General features: G+C 44.3%; 2 protein-coding genes across 2 annotated transcripts in view; one reads left to right on the top strand and one right to left on the bottom strand.

Annotated features, from left to right (window-relative positions):
* Positions 1-1,228: 1,228 nt before the first annotated feature.
* On the top strand, positions 1,229-5,855 carry LOC134396523 (glycoprotein-N-acetylgalactosamine 3-beta-galactosyltransferase 1-B-like). Its single transcript, XM_063123035.1, has 3 exons — positions 1,229-1,433; positions 2,993-3,657; positions 5,634-5,855. Exons 1-3 carry the CDS (start codon positions 1,229-1,231, stop codon positions 5,853-5,855), a joined length of 1,092 nt encoding a protein of 363 aa, XP_062979105.1.
* A 4,483-nt stretch (positions 5,856-10,338) lies between these two features.
* The window catches only part of COL2A1 (collagen type II alpha 1 chain), a 95,087-nt gene continuing 89,862 nt past the window's right edge, over positions 10,339-15,563 (bottom strand). The window contains exons 51-54 of the mRNA XM_063119189.1: positions 14,838-15,126; positions 13,184-13,371; positions 12,019-12,261; positions 10,339-10,498 (exon numbers count right to left, since the gene is read on the bottom strand). Coding sequence (XP_062975259.1) covers positions 10,352-10,498; positions 12,019-12,261; positions 13,184-13,371; positions 14,838-15,126 — 867 coding nt within the window. The 3' untranslated portion in view covers positions 10,339-10,351. The remainder of the gene's footprint in view (positions 10,499-12,018; positions 12,262-13,183; positions 13,372-14,837; positions 15,127-15,563) is intronic.

Here is a 15,563-nt window from a genome sequence, read left to right as displayed (position 1 = left end):
TAGCCCCACTTGATACAGAAAAGGCATGGTGCATAGAAAAGACTGCCAGTTTGAATGTAAATTGGTTATCCTTCCAGTTCAAATGGCTCGTCTTCAGTAAGCAGGAGAAAACTTTGCAGTGGGTCTAGGCTCAGCCTGTTTGAAGTCAATGACAGTTTTTGCTGGGCCCAGTAGAGAAATCACAACATTGACTTGCAAGCCTAAACCATTTAAAGTGAACCTATGGTCTGCAACCCCTTAACTGACCAAAGAACACTCGAGTTAACGTAACAGAGTGTATGACAGATTAGATGTTAAATGAGTAACAGAAGCCAGATGTTGTAGTCCAAGGCATCTGGAGGGCACCAGGTTGGGGGAGGCTGCTTTAGATCATTCCCTGGAATGGGAGAATTCTGAAAACACCATGTAACAGCAGAATGTGTGTGTGTGCGCATGCGTGTGTGTATACATATGTACATTGGTGCTTGGGTATATATAATGTTTATATAATTCTGGCCCACTTGCATTGGCTGCCTATACGTTTCCGAGCCCAATTCAAGGTGCTGGTTTTTATATAAAGCTCTACATGGCTTGGGACCAGAATACCTGATGGATCGCCTCTCCCGACATGAACCTACCCGTACACTGCGCTCAACATCTAAGGTCCTCCTCCGAGTGCCTACTCTGAGGGAAGCTCAGAGGACAACAACAAGGGAGAGGGCCTTTTCGGTGGTGGCCCCTCGACTGTGGAATGATCTCCCCGATGAGGCTTGCCTGGTGCCAACATTGTTATCTTTTCGGCGCCAGGTCAAGACTTTTCTCTTCTCCCAGCCATTTAACACCATTTAACAACGCTAAATTTGTTTTTTAACGGACCTCCAGAACTGTTGTTTTTAAATGGATAATGTTGTTTTTATACTGTTGTTTTTATATTTTTAAATTTTGTATACTTTTAATGTTTACTGTTTTTAACTTTTGTAAACCGTTCAGAGAGCTTCAGCTAAGGGGCAGTATATAAATGTAATAAATAAATAAATAAATAAATAAATTTCAAACAGTTTGCAAACAGCTGATCTGTTTCTATGGTGATAGGTGCAGCTACAACAGATTAACAATTTGTCGCTGGCAGTGCCAGGATAAAACCTCCAACCAAGGTCACTTGCTTTTTTTCTCCTCTCTCCCCACTACAGGCTAGGTGAAGTACACCCGCTCCTGTCTTGCAGCTCTCCACCTCTAGTGGCCAGGTAGCATGGGGTTCCTCGGCTCCAAGAGTTCCTTCTTCGCTTTCCACCTGGGCCTCATTGCTGGCTTTGTCAGCACCTTCTGCCTGGTGGGCAACCTTATGTGGGGAAAATCCTCAAGGCCCCGCACCCAGCCATCACATGGCTCCGAGGATCCTGAGTGGATTGTCAATAGATCAGCCCTCTTCAGAGTGGCACACCCACACCTGGAAGGTAGGGGCTGGAGCAGGGAGGAAGGCAAGGTTCACTCGGGCAGCCTTCCCCAACTTCGTGCCCTCTAGATGTTTTGTACTACAACTCCTAGCATTCCTGATGATTTGGCAATGGTGACTAGGGCTAATACTGGGCTAGATGGACCCAGTGTCTGACTCAGTATAAGGCAGCTTCCTATGTTCCCATGTGTGAAGCATTCGTTGCTGCACTCTACAGCAGGGGTGCAGCAACCCCAGGCCCAGGGACCAAATCTGGCCAAGCTGGGGTCCCCATCTGGCCTTCCAGGATTCCCTAGGTGGCACCAACCCCTTTCCCCTGGCCACCAATCATTTAGGAGTTTCCAGGTTTTTGTGCAGTCGCCCCCCCAATCTAAAAGGCTAAAATGGCTCCCCTGAGGGCTTTGTGATTGGCATGAAGCACGCAAAGCTACAATATGCTGGTCTTCTTCGTATTTTGGCCCCTGCCCATCTGCCTTCAGTCAAGCCCCTGGAATGCAGCCCATGAGCCCTCCTACTAAAAGAGGCCCAACAGCCCTGATCCACATCTTCAGACCGCAGCAGGTCCAGGACTGAGTGTTTGGACCCTCACATGAAAGAAAAGTGAAAACTCCTCACACATTCCAAACTATGTCAGGAGAAATTTCTGTGATACAATAGTATTGAGTAGCTAGGTTTTTCTTTCTTACTTACATTTGAACATTTAATTACCCCCTACCTGGTCTGAAGTGGTACAGTCAAGTGCTGGCTGTCCTGGAAGAGAGCCAAGTTGCACTGGCAGCTGACTTGGGAATGTACTACAGGACCACGTTGGTCCTTCTAGGTAGAAGCGAAATGGAGGCTGTCATCCACTCTAAATACTACACCGTATTTCTGGGTCTGCCAGCAGCAACTTCTCTTTCCAGCTTGTGAATCCCAAGGCTGCTGTAAATAATGTTGATGGATTGGATCCAGATTTAGTTATGCTTATAGTAGGCCGATTGAATTCAACGGGACACTTTAGTCATGACTCATGTAAATATAAGTTCTTTCAATGGGTCTACTCTAAATATGACTAAATCCGGATCAGTCCCAGAATGGTAAAGTTTCTAAGTGGAATGTTTTAGACTTGCAGGTCCATGTGCCAATGTAGTCATTTGCTGGTTTCACACAACACGACAAGCCACACTCAAGGTTGAGTATGGGTTATCATTGAACTATGAGTTGTTGTTAAAAGTTGTTGTAGCGTTGCATGAACCCAGCCATGCCAAGAAACTATGGTTAGTTAAACATGAATAACCCACAAAAAGAACCCATGGTTTGTTGTTGGGTTGTGAACTATGGCTTGTTCATGGTTAATAAATCATGGTTTGTTAGTTCAGCTGGGTTCACACAACACAACAACCTATGACAATCTACATTTGAGTGTGAGGTATTGTATGAACCCAGTCAACTGAAAACTAATTGCCATAGTAAAGAGCAAATGAAGTACATGTTCAATATTTAATAAATACGAGGCACTCGCCCATGGCTGGAGGGGCCTGTTGTGCAAAATGGTAACCCTGTGGATATACCTCTTCTCAGGCGAAGAGAGTGGCGTGGCAGACGACCTGTACAACAAGGTGCGGATCTTGTGCTGGGTGATGACTGGCCCCCAAAACTTGGAGACGAAGGCCCGCCATGTCAAGGCCACCTGGTCCCGTCACTGCAACATGGTCCTTTTCATGAGCTCGGTGCAAGACGAAAACTTCCCCACCATAGGGTTGGACACCAAGGAAGGCCGGGACCAGTTGTACTGGAAGACCATTCGGGCTTTCCATTACGTGCATCAGCACCACTTTGAGCAGGCGGATTGGTTTCTCAAGGCCGACGATGACACCTTTGTGGTTGTGGACAACCTGCGGTGGCTGCTGTCCAACTACACCCCCGACAGGCCCATCTATTTCGGCAAGCGCTTCCGGCCCTTTGCCAAGCAAGGCTACATGAGCGGGGGCGCCGGCTATGTGCTCAGCAAAGAGGCCCTGAAACGCTTTGTGGCTGGCTTTGCCTCCAAGGTGTGCAGCCACACGAGTTCCATTGAGGACCTTGCCCTGGGCCAGTGCATGGAGAAGATGGGGGTGGAGGCCGGGGACTCCCGAGACTCCGAGGGGAGAGAGACTTTCCATCCATTTGTGCCAGAATCTCACTTGACTGCGAAGTTCTCAAAAAGATCCTGGTATTGGAGCTACTGTTTATACCCCATTGTGGAGGTAGGTGACAATGTTTCTGCTGTAGTGAGGATTCTTCGGAAGAGGTGAGGGCAGTGGCTTTCATGGGTTTCAGACCGGAGTTTTTCCCAAACCTACCTGCACTGGTCAGTCTGCTACGGTTGCTGTTCTTTATGTTCCCACTGAGCTGGGGCCTGCCCTACCATTAGGCAGAGCAAAGCATCTGCCTCAGGCAACAGATGCTGGAGGATGGTGGGTGGCAGCAGGATGTTGGAGCTCCTGTGGGAATTAAGCAAAATGCTTACAGAACCCTCATATTTAAAAATAAAGTGATGAAACTTGGCACGGAGATACACCTTAAGGAGGACTTTAGCCTTGCCAAGCTTGAATTAGATTGGTTCATCCCTTATTTTTGAAGGGATTTTTAAATTACCCCCCTTAAACCATTTCCCTGATAATACAACAATGCGAAAGAATTACTTCTGAGTAAACAGAAGACCTCCAATGTAAGCATAGGCCTGCAGAGCACTTCTTCCCAGTTTGCTGTTTTAGACGTTAAAAAAAGCTTCTGAGTGAGCACACTATTAAACGTCAGTTCTATATGTGTTTACTCAGAAGTAAATATCTGTGTTCAATGGGGTTTACTCAAAGGTAAGCATGCATTGGATTTTAATATGACTTGGATGTAAATACAGTTGAAATCAGTGGGATTTACTCTTGAGTAAGGGAACCAAGGGAAATGTTACAGTCTGTATAAATCATGCAAATAGATTTTGTTTTATTTTGTACAATTTATTTTGCAGTTCCACTTTTTAAAATAATGTTGACTTCGCTGCTCTGATGGGCAGGGAGCTGTAAAACTCACGGGAATTCAAGCCCTAGAATCCTGGCACAACCATCCCCTCTGGCTCCTGAGATTTCAGCCTCGCACTTTCAAATACATCTTCATAACCATATGGGCTAGAAATTTGGCTCGTCTTTTAATTTTTTTATTGTTTCACAAGCATACATAACATAAAAACATTACATAAAATACATATGTTCAGGGGGAAAGAAAAAAGAGAGAGAAAAGCAAATAGAAGAAGAAAAAGAAGAAATGAAAAGTAAAGGGAAAAGAACACAAAGGTTAAGGTGTATTTTTGGCTTTCTACACATCATAAATTCGAATTATATTCTCTCGTTACTTATTTACATTTAAAACAATAATCAAATTCTTTTCTTTCTTCTAACTTAACTATATCTCATACACTGAATCTACAGACAAATACATCAAGAAATTTGGCTCTTCTGAAATGCTCCAGAAGCTGAATTCTGTGTCCAGGGCCATTTTCTGTGCCTCTTCCGTACTCTTGCAGAATCTTGCCGTATGCACAGTCCGGCTTTAAGGCTGTAAAAGCCAGGCTTGGAAAGTTATTATTATTACATTTGTATACCGCCCCATAGCTGAGGCTCCCTGGGTGGATTACATAGGACAAAAACACTTAAAAACAATATACAAAAAATTAAAATCACAAAACATACAATTTAAAACATATAATTTAAGTTGTGGAGAAAATACATCTGGAGCAATGTTAGAAGCTGGAGGGTTTCTCTTCTTCCTCCTGTTAATCTTTGCAGACATCCTTTCTTTCTCGTCGCAACCCCGGTTTCTGCACTACACCCCCTTTGCCTTTTGATACTGCATCTAATTACATCACAAGTTTTCAGACCGTTTCTGCAAGTGGCTCTGCCCAATGGCTGTGCAAACTTGCCTGTGGCAAATCCTCCGCTGGCCCACTCTGTAGCATTCGGCTATTGGGCGGTATAAAAATGTATTAAATAAATAAATAAATAAATAAATTCAAGCCAGAGACCATCTTTAGTTTTCTCTGCTGCTGCTTCCTTTCCCCATGGCTCTCTTTGGCTTTCTGTCTCACATTGAAAAGGGATCCATGTTTACCGAACGAAGCCCAGTGCAGGCAATTAGGTCCATGCTGTGTGGCTTCTGCCATTAACCCTGATCTTCCTGTGCTCCCTAGGGCCCTCAGTGCTGCTCTGACCTGGCCGTCTCCTTCCACTACGTGAACTCAGAGCTGATGTACACCCTGGAATATCTGACCTACCACCTCCGTGCCTATGGCTACCACTACCGTTACCGCCCCCCCTTGTCTGAGAATGCTGCTCGCCTCCAGTCCCGGCCTCGGGGGGAGCCCCTGGAGAGGACCAACAGCACCACCTCGGAGACTGAGAAGAAGATGTAGGGGCGGATGACTCTAGAACGAACCAGCCCAGCTGCGATTCGTTGAGACTTACCATTGAATGCACGTGTGCCTTGGTACCACTGGACCCTGTGGTCCTCAGAACATTTCTCAGTAGGGAGGCAGCTCCACAGATCAGCAAGAGCTGAATGGGCCATGAACGTCAACAATTTATTTTATCCCTGTGGAGTTGTGCACACACTTCCTCCTGTTGCTGCTCTTGTGATACTTTGTGTTATGTTTTGGGATAAGTGGTGGTAACTCAAGATTGCCTCTTAGGCATCTTTTCTATTAGCACATGGAAGAGTATAAACGGTGGATGAAGTGGGAAAGTTCCTCAGTTATATGGGATAGAGTTAAGGTGATATGTAGGTGATGGACTTCGGTTTAGCAACTTCTTAAAGTTTCCTGGCTATTAGGCAGTTGATGGGATTTGCGTTGAATGGTGTGGTAGGGGACTAAATATAAATCATTCTACCTTAACTTGTGTGGAAAGTAAACTTTCCCTTTTTGTCTTCCAATAATTATGGGTTGATCCAGACTTAGTCAAACTTAGAGTAGATCCATTGCAATCAGTTAGTGATGAGTAATAAGTCACATTGATTTCAATGGACCCACCCTAAGCCAGGATCCATTGTATTATTGGGTGCAATCTTGAGAAAAGTGTGCTTTGGTCCCAGTGAAATGAATGGGGAATACTCAGCAGGGTTTCAGACAGTCCTGTTGATTTGCATATTTAAAAACAAATGAACACTAGAAGTTGCCAGATTCCATGACCAACTGTTTCTAGTCTGACACCATACCCTACTGAGGACGACTTCCGTAGCCCTGAAACTGGAGATCCTTCTACAGCAAAAATGGCATGGCTTTAGTTTTCTTTGGGCACATTGCATTTGCCCTAATGTCTCGCCAGCTTGTGTGGGGATCCAATGCATTCATAGCACCCTTTGTCATTTACTTTAATGGGGGGGGGGAGTTCCACCGTCACATGCTTCCCCACCCCCCACTTGCATGCAGAGCTGTCACTGCCATGGGCATCGACATACGCATGATGCAATCAGAGCTCTCGCAGGGTTTGGGGATTGGATTGGAACTTTTGTGTTTTACCACTATAGGATGGTAAGTATAAGGGAAAACCCCCAGCAATTCTTTGTTAATCTTGTAAACTACTAAAACAGTTGTACAGGTGATCAACATGTGTCCTTGGTTTCATTGTTTTTCTTTGTAATTGAATGTTAAGTTCAAATATTTATTGAAAATATTTTTTTCAAAGAATTTTGAGTTTTTTGTGGGGGGGAAGTGTTTTATTGTAAAAATCACAGAAGGATACATGTTAGATGTTTAATCCCTTTACAAGAACACTAAGTTGCAAGGTCATTGGGTCTTCTATTATTCTAGTCTCAGCACTGGGCTCTGACAAACCTCTGCTAATGATCAAATTTTACTGCAAAGATTTAAAAATTGAGTTTTATTTCAGAAACCTCATGCCAACACTTAGAAGCCATATGCCAGCTTCATAGTCTTCAGATGTTTTGGACTGGAGGGCATTATCCCCATCATTTTTAACCATTTGACTATGCTATCTGGGGCTGATGGGAGTTGTAGTCTAAAACATCTGGAGGGTGTCAAGTTTCAGCTTCTGCTGCATAAGAACATAAACATGCAAGAAGTCCCATGCTGGATCAGACAAAGAGTTCATCTAGTCCAAGTTTGGGAAGGCTGCTGTACACTGTTGCTCAGTTCTGCCAGTTGGAGCATGCTTGGCTAACAAGAGGGACCAGTGGACCTACTTAGGGTAAGGTAGGGTCATGTTTTCTTATGTGCCCTCTTTTAGGATAGCAATACCTTCCTTTGTTTGATGGCATAAAAGTATGGTGGCCTTTGTCTTTATGAGATGGCTACCTAAGTTCTAATATTGTAAACTTTAGTGTACGCAAAAACAAAAAGATGGATACCAGGCTCCTAAATAGCCATGTTGCCTCTGGCAAGTAAGAATAGCTTCTGGGAAATGTTTTACAAAAGCTTCATTTTTCCTTTATAAATGTCAAACAACACAATCCTAATGTCTGCTCAGAAGTAAGCTCCACTGAGTTCAATAGGACTTACTCTGAAATAGGTTGCAGCCTGAATGTGTGATGTATGGCTAGAAAAAAAGAGGTGTGGGCTACTATCTTTGGAGACTTAATTTGTAAGACTGTGACATGTAGATCTTGTGCAGTACAATCCTACATGTCTACAATGAAAGATGATCCACAGAGTTAAATGGGATATACTCCTAGTTTGGTGCGCATAGGATTGCAAACTTCATTAAGTTAGGGCACAATCCATTCAAAATGAAGCACTTTTCGATATAAATGATATCAATGATAGATTGTAAGTATGGGCTTAAAATTTCTTGCAATGGAATCAATGGAACTTAAAATGCTTCACTTGGGATGGATTGTGCCTTTATTTTCTTAAGAGTTAGTTCCAGATCTGTTGTTCTGCCAACGGAAGCTAACCACTCATGGGCTTTGGTGTCCCCTTCTCAAACCTGCAACTCCCTGCTTGCCTTCCAAATCTGCTCCTTAACCCTCATAGTTGATTTGGAGGGTTCACAGGGGGCCATGGGCCACAGAGGAGATGCAGATGCGCCATTGCACAAGCGGTGCACTTTTGCTGGTGGAACAAAGAGTTTGGATCCAACCCCCACTATTTACCTATTTGAAAAACTAGATTTATTTTATTTTAGTTATTGTTGATAGAGTAAAAGAAAACTACCTCCAATGTTAAGGTGGTCTCACCTGTTTGGAAGAAGAATTCTTTTATTTCACAATCACAAAATAAGAACCACTTATTTTCCTCATTTTTTTTTTTTTTTATTTCTGATGTTTTCATTTCTTCTGTAAAATGTTATCCCAGGGAAGGTAAAACATCATTCAACACCGATTACATTACAGGGTGAAAATTAATACACACAAAGCAAATTCAACAACAGATGTTTTTTATTTGGAATAGGAAAAGCATTCTACCTTGAGTGCAAGGGTGAAGGGAGCAGGGGAAGCAAAAATAAAGAAGAAAATGGCGGATACTGGGACTGGCCAGGACAGAGTACTGAGAAAAAGGGTGTGTGATGTCATGGGATTGACTATGTTTACAAAGGTATTTTACATGTTAAAAATAAGGTATTCTTCAATTTTTAAAACAACCGCCTCACCCTGCACTTCAAAAACTACCTTCATTTCCCTCCTCTTGTTTTACAAATTTTGAAAGTAAAGAAACAGGAACAAAAGAGGGGAGGTAAGATTGTGAGAAAATATAATGACACAAATATGTATTACCATGTGTTTACTTGGTCCACATGTCCAGCTTTGGAAACAGATATTAATTGCTTTGTTGCTCCCAGAAATAAAAAGTAGATAGCACCTTACCCTTTATTAGACCAACAGAGCTCTGTGTAACTCAAAAGCTTACTTATGCTTACGATCAGCCAAAGCTGGCCTATTGAAAGGTCCTGATTTGTTTGTTGTTGTTTAAAACTTGTACTGGCAAACTTCAGGCATGCTTATGAAGAAACTTTGGCTGTCAACCCAGTCTAACTCTCAGGCAAGGAAACTGAAAACAGGAGAAATATCTTAGCACCATTGTGTCTATGGGAGTGGGAGGGTGGTAGCGTTCCCCCAACCTGCACCTCAGCTCTTCCGTGAGTCTGGCAATGTAGTCGCATACAAGAGCGAACCGTGTGGTTCTTTTTGCCTTTGTTTTTTTAGTGTGAGGTAGCTTTAAACCCGGGAAGTTTGAGAGTTGACCCTATGACTTCCTTCATTTTGTAGAGTGGAAGAAAATGGCTGGGGGAGGGGAGAAGGAAATAGAAGAGAAAAAGAGAAGACGGGGCAGGGCTTGGAAGAGAAAAAGAGAAGATGGGGCAGAGAATTCAGAACGGTGGACAGAAGCCAAATAACAACAAACAACGAAGATCAGATCAACTTGTACTTTCCAACGAAGGTTTTTATATCAATTGATGTTAAAAAACACAGACTTGTTTTACAATAATAGCACCATCTTTAGAATTATACACAGTAATCCTGCTTGCGATACACACACCCAGAGTGGGGTGGCGCTGGGAAGGGGGGAAGAATAGGCTACAACCTGTATTTGGGACATCAGCATCTTGGAGGGAAGGCCCCTTTATGCCTGCTAGTTAGCTTCCTGCCTCCACCTGACCCAAGAAAGGCCTTACAGGAAGACAATAAATAAATAATACCATTATTTGTTGTTCCTTTTTTTGCTTTTCTCCTTGGCTTGCTTTGTGGTTTGCCCAAGTGATGGCGGCCGCGGAAATTGACAGAGTCCAATATGTAAGCGTAGGGACGGGTGGGGTTTTGGGGAGGGGAGAGAGTTTGGTTCAACTGTTCAGTGCAGAAAGTCCTACAAGTGATTGGGAAGTCCTTGGGTCTTCGGGTTGTTTTTGTATGGTACTGGACTGGTTGTTGTTGTTGTTTTTTAAAAAATTAAACTTTTTACAAAAAGCAAACTGGGCCAATGTCAACACCAAATTCTTGATCGGCTCCACCAATGTCCATAGGTGCAATGTCAACAATTGGCAGGCGTGAGGTCTTCTGAGATCGGTATTCGATGACTGTCTTTCCCCATTTGCCAGTGTGTTTCTAGAACAGAGAAAAACAGAACAGAAGAAAGGCATCATTTTAAGTGCTGCAAACCTCAGCTGGGATCAAACATGAATGAAACAGATCTAGAAGGCAGGGCGGGATTCACCATGATGCTCAATATGCTAAAGAGCAGTGGGCTTTTATTGCAGTGTCATCTGCTATGAATCTTTGAAGGCTGGAACTAAGTCCACCTTTTCAGTGACGGCCACACATTTGATGACAAAAAACGGGCCACAAGCAGAATCTGAAATTGAGCATGCCACCACTTAACACAGACTGAAGTGCAAAATGTTAGCATGGGCAAGACAGCAGCCGCAGAAACACAAAAACAGCCACAGCAAGTGGGCAAGTCCTCTGCATCTGTTCTGAGATTCTAACAGCTCAGAGCTCAGTAGTGGCTTGTCTCGCTACACAGCAAGAACCCTGTCACCATTTGGGCGTGTGCATAATTTTAAAATGCTCCTAGCTGGTCTATTTTGAGAAACAGGCTCGGATGCATGCTGTACCGTGGCAGATTTTAAATGTGGGGGACAGAGAATTCCTGCATTTGTGTATTTTTGATCACTTCTATGTAACGTGAGGGGCAGAGAGGGGTGATGTAACTGAAGACCTCCCTGCGGGGCTGGATCCTGGATTTTGTGTCCTCTTGCAAACTAATGCCACTCTCGCCCAGCGGTGCTCTTCCCAGTAGTGACTCGGCAGTAGGGCCCTCAAGAGGATCTCAGGGCTACACTTTGAGAAGTTCCTACTAAGGGTGGAGATGCAGCTTTCAACTGATTTCTCAGCTGAAATGGAAGCATGTTCCAGAGTCCATTATACCACAAAGAATGTCAGTGATTTCTGTAGGCCCTTTGCAAGAGCCCAGCTTGCCTGACTTCTAGGGCCATGGTTCCGCGCCCTGTAATTGAGCTGTCATACCACAGAGGGCAGGCGTACCCAACACATACCAACAGCCATTTTGAATATTCAACACCTGGGTGGGTGGGTGGGTGGGTGAGATTTGCCATGGTTTGCTATGTCGTCTAAATCTAGGTGGCAATGCCTTGTTAGAGGAAGAAACAACCCTGCAGTAACTCTACAACAGCTCATGGATTATTGGAGGGCTGTTTCCCCCTCCAACAAGCCATGCCACCCAGGCTGTGGCTTGCATAGATAATTTGGTATCTGCAGGCACCATGGCTCATCATGGCTTAAATAAGCCACAGAGGACTGTGATGATAGGGTGAACCAGGTCAGAGTAAGGAGACCCTGCTGAATGGGGTGAGATCCTAGATCCAAGTCCCTTATACTTTCTTCCCTGGCAGTTTTACTGAAGGGCAGAAACATTTATACAAAAAGCACTAGTGAAGTCCAGAAGTGCTTTTAGAATCAAGTGTGGGAAATGTCCTAAGAGGTTACCCCACACCAGAAATACTTCTGAGATTTCTCCCCATCTTATGCACTCCAGATATAAAACTATACCATCCCAATTACTATTAGCAGCCCCGATAAAACACCATCTTTTCCTAACTACTTACCGTGCAGCCATCCTGCAAGGCACTATATGTAAACCTGCTATTGCCCTCCGCTCTAATCTCCACATCATTGGATCCCTGGATCAGGAGAGCTTTCTTTAGGTTCCCAGAAGACTCGTCCATGTAGGCAATGCTGTTCTTGCAGTGGTAGGTGAGGTTTTGTGAACCTTCAGTTGACAAGAGGCGCAGGAAAGTCATCTGGATGTTGGCAGTGTTAGGAGCCAGGTTGTCATCTCCATAGCTAAACTGGAAAGGGATATGGCAGAGAGTGAGAAATGCCGCTAGAACATGACCCAAGAAAGTGAGAAAAGCAAAAAGCAAAAAAAGTAGCCAAAAAACCCAAAGGTTCTTCTTCGTTGTCGTCTGTGCATTCACACATACTACGGGCTCTGCACCTGTGTGGAGCCTCAATCTGGAACCTTCTATAGCTGAGAATTTTGGGGCGGGAAACTCCCCCCACCATGCAGTCCACCCCGCCTTACCATCCAGTCCGCATATCCCTAAAAGGTTCCCACTTACTCCCTCAGTTCTCTTTCAGGCACTACTGTGGCAGCCCCATAAGGAACTTTCTCCATTAGCCTATTCCTGAGGGGCGTCAGAATTTGGCTAGGGTCAAAACTTTCATTTTTCTTCTTTCTCAGATCGCGAGTTGAATATTGAGGCTATGGGCTGGGTTCTTTACATAAGAGCTGCCTTCCTGGTTTACAACAAGATCTATCTAGCCCAGCATTTTATATATTTGCTTACATATTCATTACACTCATATCCTGGCTTTCCCCCAATGAACTCAAGGCAGTTTCCATGGTTCTCTTCAACATATCCTCACAACAACTCTGTGAAGAAGATTAGGCTGAGAGAGAGTGACTGGCCCAAGGCTACTCAGTGAGGGCCATGGCTAAGAGGGATTTCCTGTTCTTAGCCCAACACTATAACCTCTACCGTGACTGTGCACTGCTCTTTCTTCTGAATTGATTTCCACCCCTAGCACACCCATTATACAGTATCTTGAAGATGTTGTAGTTACTAAGCAATATGTGTGGCTAGGGGAAAACTGCAGTAAGTGGGCTGAATGGCTGGGGTCCTGAATTGGGACCCTCACACAACTAGGTGCATATTTAGTGCTCCATCCAAGGCACCCCAATCCCAAGTGTTGATTCCGACTACTTACGTGGAAGCCTCCATTGATGGTCTCTCCAAACCAGATGTGCTTCTTGTCCTTGCTCTTGCTTGTCCACCAGTTCTTCTTGGGAATGCTGCTAGGCTTGGGGTAGACACAAGTCTCACCAGTCTCCATATTACAGAAAACCTTTATGGCGTCCAAAGTGCAGCCCTGGTTGGGGTCAATCCAATAATCACCTGCAAAATGAAGAAAGCAGCAGTCAGGATCTCTCTTTCTACCCATATTTACATTCATACTCATAACCTTTCTCTAGGTTACGCAAGGCTTCCTGCATGAGGCACCCTCCTATCCTGTAGGGGGGGTGCCTGCACATCAGACGGCTAAGCCGTTATACTATCTACAGGAGAGTAAAATGCATAAGTACCAGATTGTGATTGGAAAATTACAAGAACACTTTATTAAACTGCAGTAACAAATGAAGTCCGAGAAAGTTATACATGAATCCGGCTCTGGAAATTATGAGACATGGATGTGTGATTCTGCTGAAGGCTGATAGCTGAAAAGAAGTATTCAGCCAAAATTCATTCCACATTACTGGTCTAAAAATACATGCTTAGGTTTTATTGACTATATAGGGATAAAATAATATGGATATCTCCACTGTGTGGTTATTACGGTCAGATTTGTATAATAAATGTTCATTTATATTTTGATATATAGTCTAATCTCTTCAAGCCGGGTCCAATAAAAGGTGTTGAATTTGATGCTGAGGAAAGGAGGGTCCCTTCTTCCCCCAGGGCTGTCTGGCTTCCACTGATTTATTGGAGAGGAAATATGTCTCCAGAGTCTGCGGTATGGATTGCCACTCTTGTGCATTCAGCTGTGTGGATCAACCTGAAGTGCCTTGTATGCTTAGCGGCTTGTCTGTACGGCTTGTTTACCCTGACCTAAATGTGCATATTCCGTTTCAGGACACATGACGCAGCCGTATATTCGCTGTAGCGCTGGGTTTTTAACGCGATAATGCGCATATTCACATTTGCGATTTACAGCGACTTTTGGATCACGTCAGAGTTTGCACCGCGTTACGATTATGTGTCGTTGGGGGAGTTAAATCGCATTTTGACATGTGGGCATAACTTTGAGGGCAGGACAAAGTGATTGGCTGATTTCTCGCCTTCTCACCTGTCGCGTCCTCTGGTTGCCTCGTTCCTTCCCGCTGTTTTCATGTTGAATTAAGGTGGAGCTTTTAAAATGAAAACAAAGAGGGGGGAATGGGCAGCGAGAGACAGGAGAGTTCAGTCCCCCTCTCGCATCCTAGTCTGCTGCCTCGTTCCTTTCCCCACTTGCTTTTCCTCGTCTATGAAACTGCAGAACTCCACAGATAGAATTTATAGTTGCCTCGTCTATAATCCATAGCCTCGTTTGTGCGTATGAGCACATATGCACATTAATAACTGCACTGAGGAGATAAATCGCCTGTTGCTGCTGCAGTGTGAGATGTTCTTTACCTAGATTCGAATCAACGAAAATTCGAGTTTATATTCAAGGAGGAGCAATCCTGTTGTCGTATAGACGGGGGCCTGGTGGCAGGAAGTGTGTGCCACTTTACAGGGTTTGAGTAGCAAAACAGTCCTTCCTGCTTAGTTATTATTGGTGCTAAACCCACAAAGCAGATAATGGCGAGTCCCAATGCACTCACCACTCTTCCATTCAGGGTGGCAGAGTTTCAGGTCACGGCAAGTACGTGCTGGGTTCTTCCTACTGCCCTCAGGGCTTCGGATGCTTTCAATCTGGTTGTTGAGTGACTTCAGAGTGGCATCAACCTCAACATCATGCTGCCGCAGGTTGCTGGAAGCCTGATCGGATCGCATGTAACGCATGGGGTCGGGGCCTTTTTCTGTCTGACCCAGGCCAGCGAAGGCTGACATGTCAATACCAGGTCCAGGTGGGCCAGGAGGACCAGGGGGTCCAGGGTTTCCAGGAGGACCCTGCAAGGTTATAAGAAACAAGACAGCCTTGAAATATCTGCAAACAAATGAAAACAATTCAATGCCATGCCATTCTTGCCAGGTCCCGCCCAACATCTTCTCTATGTACTGTCCCATCTGCTGACCCCAAAATGCAACTAAGTTTGCCAGGGAGGGTCTTAAAGTGAACATTCTGGATGGGTTTTGCTCTTGGCCAGGAGAGATTGGATTATAGCTAATCTTTTCATCCTTTCCAATTCTATAGTTCCCATTGGTTCTAAATTATTTTACTGGAAATGCCACATAGTATATTTGGTGACACTCATGGAACCTCAAACTATTTCCCTTAATAGAAACACACAACCCTTTCTCAACAGAGGGGCCAAAACCCATCCTCAAAAGAAAGAAAAACCTGGTCCACTCTGTGACTAATACCCAGGTGAGCTCTCTGGATATTC

Source organism: Elgaria multicarinata, chromosome 3, assembly GCF_023053635.1.
Source record: "Elgaria multicarinata webbii isolate HBS135686 ecotype San Diego chromosome 3, rElgMul1.1.pri, whole genome shotgun sequence".
NCBI classification, from domain to species: domain Eukaryota; kingdom Metazoa; phylum Chordata; class Lepidosauria; order Squamata; family Anguidae; genus Elgaria; species Elgaria multicarinata.
This window is presented reverse-complemented; position numbering and strand designations above follow the sequence as displayed.